Below are 8,865 nucleotides of genomic sequence, written 5' to 3' on the forward strand. Positions count from 1 at the left end.
AACACTTGTACGTTTATATAAGTGTTTACAGTTCACACCATGTTAAAAACTTTGAAATTTATTTTAAAAAAAACGTTTGTATAATGAGCATTATCCGAGCATTTTAGTGACTTTTTTGGGGAAGACCGAGCATTTTAGTGGTGAAAACGGAGCATTAAGGTGGAGCATTTTAGTGGAGAAACAAAAGCATAATGTACAAAAGCCTATAAGGGGAGGTTCACTGTCCAGCACGATCACCCATTAAGGCGCAAACGCAAGCGATTTTCACACGTACAATGCAAGAGCAAGAAATGTAAGGTACAAAAGCCGCATTTGTCGTTTATTCTATGATGGCGGAAATGTCATCGGTCGCTTGTTTAAGCCTGCATTTGGGTTTGAAATGTACAGACGTGAAGCAAGCAGAAATCAGAGCGCAAGCCAAGTGCAAGAAGATGGAAAATTTTTCATTTCTTGCACCTGCATTTGCGTTTGTGTTGTGCTAATTCACACATGTCTTTCATTGCGCTCGAATAACGTTTGATTTGCGTTTATGTCTGTGTCGCATAGATTCCAAACCTATCTAGGTGCATAATAAATCTTGATGTAAGAGCAAATTCTTACAACTCCAAATAAAGAAAACGCATGGCTGTTGGTAAGTAGATTAAATTTTTTGATCGTTACTTTAGAAAAGAGTACCCACTGGATTGAAAACTATGGATAAACAATTGACATGGAGAAGAAAATTAAGAAAAAAAAACGATTAAAGGATACTCAGAATAACACAAGTATTATAATTATAAATAGCAGCCTTAATAAAAAAATTCTTTCCTCGATTTATTACTGCTTTAACTGAATAAGCGTTTTTTTATTGCAAATGGCTTCCATTGTGAATATTAAAAGTGGCAAAGAAGGCGCGAACATACAGTGTCGGTATGGGGGAACCATCGGCCAACATCGAATTATTTGATCTGTAAAATATTTTTATGCTATAAACGAAAGACCTCTGGTGTATAAGTTGGATGATTACATTTGAGACTGCACGTTCGCTGTAACGCGGGTTATCATAATTTCCATACAGTTGGTATTGAATTCCAAGATAGAAAAATTTGCCGCCAATGTAATTTTAAAACGCGATTGCTCACGCTCCAGTTTTTACAGTGCTCGGCTATGTTCATTATCATCCTTTACTAAATTTATTTGAGTTTACAGCGTTTGTCTGTTTCTTGGGTAAATTTATGCAGAAATTATTCAGCACTGGATTTCACCAAACAAAAATGTCTGTGGAGCCATGTTTGCCGCGATTCAAAGTGGCGGCCAACACGCGCGCTCTTTGATAATAGGTAGCGTGTGCACAGTTTTGAAGTTGTCCGCCTGATTATTGACTGAATACGTACTCTTTCATTTCAGTTCAAGAAAACTTCGAATTTCTGATTTCTTAAAAATTTGAATTTGGACTGAAGGATTCGCTCCCTGCAGAGAACACAACTCGGCTTAGAAAAAAAGTTTTCTAGCCTTTTATGCGCATATAATTGGCGCGAAGAACGCATGTAAAAAATGACTGTGATAAATCGTGTGTATGAAAATTGAAACAATAAAAAATAAAACATAAAAGTGTTTTATTTTTATGTATAAAGAAGTTTTTTATTGTTAAAACTGGATTCATACCAAAGCCAACTTGTCGTGTTTTCAAGTCATAGTTAAAAATAGAAAAATTAGTTCCCTTTCAGCCAAACTTAGCATACGGAGAAGAATATCCTCTACAGAAAATTTTATTTCCACTTAAAAGAACTCGCAGTATAGAAACATCCTCCAACGTATTTGCTGTTTCCTCAAGCGCCCAATCGTATTACTTTGTCAGAGTAAAAAATAAATATTTTAAAATTATAAATCAAATTATGCTCAAATGCCTCTGTTACTATCTATTTTCGTGTCGTTTGCTCCATATATTAACGCTAAAAAGGAAAACTTTAGTTTTATTTGTAAAGATAATAAATAATTGATTACCAGAAGTTATTGACTTCACAGTGAGAAATATCGATGGATTCGTTCTCTCTTCCCAAGTTCACAAACACTGTGTTTCAGGCCATGTTTGTCTCAATTAAATTGAAAATTATGGCCGGTCACTTGGCGTGTAATGGCTTACCGATAATAACAGTAGTTTTCTGCACGGATATTCTTGGCAAAGAGCGCATTTGCAAAAATGACACAAAACGAAAGATTATGATAACAATGTATAAAAATTAAACTGAGTAAAAGCGTACGGCAAAAGTTGTTCAAACTGTGTAAACAGCAAGAGAAAATGTTTACCGCCGATATATTGCAGAAAACTTTTGAATTTTGATGCGTATGTAAGCAAGACACAATTCAGTGCAGCGACATCAATTTCAATTTTTTAGAACAAATCAGAGACCGGAAAAGTGAGACGGCAATACTGCGATATATTGACGGCTCGCGCACAAGTAAAAATGTAAGATGATCGCGATACCTAGCCAAACACAATAGAGTACACCAAGTTAAAGTTTCTCGCGAATCGACTCTTGAAATTCTATATCGAGGGGAAAACTTGGACACAAAATTGAAGGATTTTACGCCTCCAAAGACCTTCCGAATCAGTGTTTATAACAACGTGTGCTTTATTCAAAGCTGTGAATCTAATTACGATAATTTACTATGTTCCAGCGCACGGGATACAAAGCTGAGAATAATAAATTGTATTTACTTCTACAAAGAACTCTTTAAAAAAAGTTATCATGAATTAGCATAGAGTTTTTTTCAAGATGCTGCAACATATCGCAACAGGGTGGCCAAACGCGTGCAAAATGTTGTGTACAACATGCGCGCGTTTTGCCAGCTGCTTCACAACATCTCACAACATGACTCAACAATGTTGGAATATTTTGCGTTGAAATGTTGCGTGCGTTTGGCCAGGCCTTAGAGATCTATCCAAGCCTCATTTAGAGAACGTCATTTCGACTTAAATGCGTCATCAGGAAGACTACTAGAGAAGAACGCTTTGTAAAAATGCTACAATATGTTTTCTGTTTTACGTTCTTTCTTTTACCTCGTCTAAAAGCAGACCAGAGACAACTTGACGGCAGCCGTGGTTTAAAGCGAGACGTTCATGCACAGGGAAATCGTGTATCATACGGAAACTTCGCAGTTGACAAGTTTCATCGTCTTCAAGTATCAGTTGGTTCATCTTCTCTTGTGAGCAATTACAGAGAATGCACTCTAAGCTGTGTTAACAATCCGCCATGTTCTTCGTTTAACGTCGCCTCGACTCCTCGCTCAGACGGAAAATACCAATGTGAGTTGTTAAACGAAGACAAGTACTCTGCAAGCCCGGGCCAGCTTGTAAGGTCACAGAAATACCACCATTACAGCATAAAGGTATTTTAACTGAGTAATTTGATTATCGCTAACTTATTAATCAGTGTCATTTATAATGCCCTTTTCAACTTATTTTAGCTTAGTTTGGGAAATCGCTGAGCTTTATTCAAAGAAAAAGAGGCTGCTTAATATTTAAACATTTCATTAGCTAAAACCAACAATTTTATGTATCATTTGTCATAGCCATTTTGACTGGTTTAAGCTTTCGTTTGGGGTTTACATTTATTTTAAATTTAAAGCCTGCCTAGGAATGCAATATTGGAACAAAACGGGGCCAGCTATGCATTGGTTGTACAAGTGCCCAATTTTTTTTTATAGATTCAACTACTGAAGATCTCAATCGAGGAAGTTTGAGGGCCGTAAAAACATCACGCTCTAATTCTATGCAAAACAAAGTTAATTTTTCATACATCAGTACAACTGCGAAAGATCTCGATCGAGGAAGTTTAAAAGCTTTAAACACATCACGCTCTAGTTCTGGGCAAAACAAATTATTTTTTTATACATACAATTGCGGAAGGTCTTAAAAGAGGAAGTTTAAATGCTGTAAACACATCACGCTCTAGTTCTTTGCAAAACAAAATCAAGTTATTTTTTGTAGATTCAACTGCGGAAGATTCAAAAAGAGGAAGTTTGAAAGCTGGAAACACGCACTAGCTCTATGCAAAACAAAATTATTATTCTTTATAGATAAAACGGCCACAGATTTGCTTACTGGAACCCAATGTAAACCGTAGTCTTTACGTTTTCTGTTGCCAATTCCCATGTTATTGAATCTGGTTTAACTTAACATGTTTTGTTGGTATGAATGTGGTATTTGTTGTCTGAAAACCTGTTTGGTTGTCGTGGTAACATGCCAAATGTAAACTCGTCAGCTGCAACTTTTAGGATGTGAAAGTGATATAAAGCAGAAATAGATGTTTTTTCGGGGTTTCGTAGATAACGTGGCATGTAGCATTAATATTGTAAATTCCAGTAAAAGATATACTCAACTTTTTAGGAGAAAATAATCATATTTGATCATTTGTAGTCTTGAAGAATTTTTGTTTTTGTTTTTTTCTTTTATATAAATGTTTTAAACTCACAGAACCTTTCTTTACAGACACCATGCTCAAGTTTTCCGTGTCAAAACGGTGCCAAGTGCGTTCCAAATTACGGCGAAAATGAATACCACTGTGATTGTGTTCCCGGTTACACAGGAAAATATTGTGAAACAGGTGAGTCTAGGTGTACTCCAAAAACATCTTACAGGGCCGGGATAAAAAGAAAGTTTACTTGTTTTTGTAGGAAATTTAAAATACGGACCTCCAGCGAAAAAAAACACCTTGCACAATTTTGACTTATTCTATATTCCCGAATATATGCAGGTTTCCATTTTTACTAGCGTAATTAGTGATATCCAGGGCCGCATTAAGGAATTTTTTTGTCTGCGGGGGCAAGTTTACCTGGCGGGGGCAACTGGGTTTTTTAATTAAGCTTTTTTTCCTTAATAGTTTTCTTTGTTTTTTAGCTTTAGTGGCGGGGCTAACTTCCCCCCGACTATATGCAGGTTTCCATTTCCCATTTTCCGTATTAAGGATTTTTTTTGTCTGTGGGGGCACATTTTCCTGGCGGGGGCAACTGCGTTTTTTAGCTTTTTTTTTCTTAATAGTTTTCTTTTTTTAGCTTTCCTGGCGGGGCTAACTTCCCCCTTCCCCGCGTAAGGCCTATCAGTCTCTTGCATGCTCAAGTTTTCCGTGTCAAAACGGTGCCAAGTGCGTTCCAAATTACGGCGAAAATGAATACCACTGTGATTGTGTTCCCGGTTACACAGGAAAATATTGTGAAACAGGTGAGTCTAGGTGTACTCCAAAAACATCTTACAGGGCCGGGATAAAAAGAAAGTTTACTTGTTTTTGTAGGAAATTTAAAATACGGACCTCCAGCGAAAAAAAACACCTTGCACAATTTTGACTTATTCTATATTCCCGAATATATGCAGGTTTCCATTTTTACTAGCGTAATAAGTGATATCCAGGGCCGCATTAAGGAATTTTTTTGTCTGCGGGGGCAAGTTTACCTGGCGGGGGCAACTGGGTTTTTTAATTAAGCTTTTTTTCCTTAATAGTTTTCTTTGTTTTTTAGCTTTAGTGGCGGGGCTAACTTCCCCCCGACTATATGCAGGTTTCCATTTCCCATTTTCCGTATTAAGGATTTTTTTGTCTGTGGGGGCACATTTTCCTGGCGGGGGCAACTGCGTTTTTTAGCTTTTTTTTTTCTTAATAGTTTTCTTTTTTTAGCTTTCCTGGCGGGGCTAACTTCCCCCTTCCCCGCGTAAGGCCTATCAGTCTCTTGCACAAGATTAGACGAAAAATATTGCGCGTTCTGGATTCATCTGTACTTTTTGACTTTGTAATTTTTACATGACCTAGCGCCCTTCAATGCTGTCTTTACAAACCTTGCTGCGAGTGAAAGAAATGGCCCAATATCACTTGGTAGTCACTACACAGGTCAGGATCATGTCGGTCAAGTTACTCTGTACGGCGGTATTCAACAGTGGACTGTTGAATACGGACCTCCAGCGAAAAAAAACACCTTGCACAATTTTGACTTATTCTATATTCCCGAATATTTGAGGTTTCCATTTTTAGGATAAGTAATCAGAGCGATATGTCTGCGGGGGCAAGTTTACCTGGCGGGGGCAACTGGGTTTTTTAATTAAGCTTTTTTTCCTTAATAGTTTTCTTTGTTTTTTAGCTTTGGGGGGTTTAACTTCCCCCCGACTATATGCAGGTTTCCATTTTCCATTTTCCGTATTAAGGATTTTTTTGTCTGTGGGGGCACATTTTCCTGGCGGGGGCAACTGCGTTTTTTTAGCTTTTTTTTTTTCTTAATAGTTTTTTTTTTTTAGCTTTCCTGGCGGGGCTAACTTCCCCCTTCCCCGCGTAAGGCCTATCAGTCTCTTGTACAAGATTAGACAAAAAAGATTGCGCGTTCTGGATTCATCTGTACTTTTTGACTTTGTAATTTTTACATGACCTAGCGCCCTTCAATGCTGTCTTTACAAACCTTGCTGCAAGTGGAAGAAATGGCCCAATATCACTTGGTAGTCACTACACAGGTCAGGATCATGTCGGTCAAGTTACTCTGTCCGGCGGTATTCAACAGTGGACTGTGCCGTACACTGGTGAATACAGAATAGAAGCAATTGGAGCAGCGGGTGGGTACGGTAAAAGCAGTAACAACGGTCAATATCGAGGAAGAGGTGCAAGAATGATTGGGACATTCACCTTAACCAAAGGTGAAATAATTCACATCCTTGTTGGCCAAGAAGGAGGAATAAACAGTGTTAGCAATTCTGCGGGAGGTGCTGGGGGCACATTTGTTGTTAAAGAAGACAACACACCTTTGATCGTTGCCGGAGGCGGAGGCGGCATGGAAGCTCTTAATTCATGGCAAGCAGGATGTGATGCCAGCACGAACACAACGGGAAATCCTGGGTACAAATCATGGTCAGGAGGGAGCAATGGACATGGCGCACAGTCTGCTGATAGTGATAATTCAGGTGACAGAATATCGTTCTAAACACTTTCATTTCACTACAAATTAGAGTTACAAAAGTTCGTGGCTTATCTGACGCAGCGTGTCGTCCCTGCCAAGGGGCTCTTCAGAGACCTTTCTGCTTTCAATTGGCAAAATGGAAGTCCCGTTCGCAAGCAAAATGATGACAACAATCTCGTTGAGCATCGCGCTCAAAGTCCCGACTGCACAAAATCACGACTGAAAAAACTGTCAACTTCCATAATCAATATTCACTCGTGTTTGTTTTGCAGTCGGGACTTTGAGCGCGATGCTCAACACGATTGCTGTCATCATTTTGCTTTCAAACGTGACTTTGAGCGAGATGTTCAACGAGTTTGCCAATTAAAAGCAAAAAGGTCTCTGAAGAATCCTCGGCAGGGACGAAATGCTGCGTCAGACTAGCCAAGAACTTTTGTGATGTTGCCATGGCAATCTTAGTTTCAGAGAAATTTTCCCCACAATTGTTAACAGAAAGGTGTCTGATGAGATTTGTACCCCTACTAAATCTTTGGTTGTCTTTAGCAACAGCAATAACGTAAATTAATCTGTTTTATTAAATTACCTAAAGAAAATAAAGCAACCTGACGGTAAAACCTAATTATCTAATTAAGTTTCTTGTGAAAGAATGCTTTACCGCAAATAACTGAAGGAGACATGATCCCGTTACAAATACAACCTACCATCTCGCTTCGTCGAAATTTTAACATTAATGTTTCTCTCCCGTGTAATAAAGAAAAATGTATCACAAGAGAAATAACATTGATTAAATGCAGAAAAAATGTGAAGAACTTTAAAGGGGAATTCACCATTTTTAGTGTTTACAGATTTGAAAATCGTTATGAAATTACACATCTTGGCAGACCGTTTTAGCAGGCCGTATCCCCACACCCCTTTTTCCCACTCTGAATTGCGTTAAGTAAGCAGTCGATGAAAAAGCAACATCAACTTTTAATTTTTTTGTTTTTCTAGGTGGTGGTGGTGGCGGATTTTACTCCAGTGGAAGAAGTTCAACGCAATTTGGTGGAAATATGGGAGAAGGTGGAGAAGGTGGAAGCGGATTTCTTCAGGGTGGGGTGGGTGGACGATCGTTATATAACGATATCGACGGAGGCTTTGGAGGAGGGGCGGGTCCTTATGGAATGGGCGGAGGTGCTGGAGGTGGTGGAGGTTACTCTGGGGGAAGCAGTGGAGATAACGAATCTGAGTCCTGTGGAGGAGGGGGAGGATCTTACAACGCTGGGACAAATCAGCAAAATGAATGCTGTTATAACACAGCCGGCCATGGTCAGGTGACCATCACATTGCGCTAGAAAAATATGGCCACCTGTCACACAACGCGCTAGTCAAGGATAATAATAGGAGATAATCGAGATATATCCTAAATCTGCACTTCATTTTAATACACGTCGTTTTATTCCTCACACCTGTGACAACAAAAATTACTCAATCATCCCAGTTAAGGACAGTTCATTTTTTGTGGGTTTGGGGGTTGGGAAGTTGGGGGGGATTTGATAGATAATTTCTGTAACATTTAATGACCGCCACTTCATCAAAAGTTTTTACCCTGGCCTCCTTCGTAAAACTGATAAAAGCAACATTTAAATAATCAAACTAAACTTTAAAATATATAAAGTTACAGTATCAAGGATTGTTAACAGAAAAAAAAAACATATCTTAAATATTGCATGCGGTGACTGACTGTTTTCTCGATTTGACATGTTTGTTATTGTGGCCATGGGTCGCCTTCATTTGCAACCAAATACAGTCAACTCCCATTATAATGTACGCCTTCCGGATTCAATTTGGTATCCGTAATTGAGAAAGTGGGCCTAGCGCCTGGGGAAAGGGATGATGATGATGATGATGAATAGAGAAAGTCCGTAGTAGCGGGAGTTATTTTCAGTAATTCTTATTTTCCGGGACTTCAGCTTCTGT

At 38.6% G+C, this 8,865-nt stretch overlaps 2 protein-coding genes across 2 annotated transcripts; both read left to right on the forward strand.

Annotated features, from left to right (window-relative positions):
- Positions 1–589: 589 nt before the first annotated feature.
- LOC144666692 (uncharacterized) lies at positions 590–4,753 on the forward strand. The gene is made up of 4 exons (XM_078528076.1): positions 590–631; positions 3,056–3,369; positions 4,472–4,586; positions 4,737–4,753. The coding sequence occupies exons 1-4, from the start codon at positions 622–624 to the stop codon at positions 4,751–4,753; spliced, it is 456 nt and encodes a 151-aa protein (XP_078384202.1). The 5' UTR covers positions 590–621.
- Positions 4,754–4,912: 159 nt separating this feature from the next.
- Positions 4,913–8,380, forward strand: LOC144666693 (uncharacterized). Its single transcript, XM_078528077.1, has 4 exons — positions 4,913–4,918; positions 5,074–5,200; positions 6,392–6,913; positions 7,900–8,380. The coding sequence occupies exons 1-4, from the start codon at positions 4,913–4,915 to the stop codon at positions 8,238–8,240; spliced, it is 996 nt and encodes a 331-aa protein (XP_078384203.1). The 3' UTR covers positions 8,241–8,380.
- The last annotated feature ends 485 nt before the right edge of the window (positions 8,381–8,865 follow it).

The sequence above is a fragment of the Oculina patagonica genome, chromosome 9 (genome assembly GCF_052425735.1).
Source record: "Oculina patagonica isolate OP01 chromosome 9, crgOcupat, whole genome shotgun sequence".
Lineage (NCBI taxonomy): Eukaryota > Metazoa > Cnidaria > Anthozoa > Scleractinia > Oculinidae > Oculina > Oculina patagonica.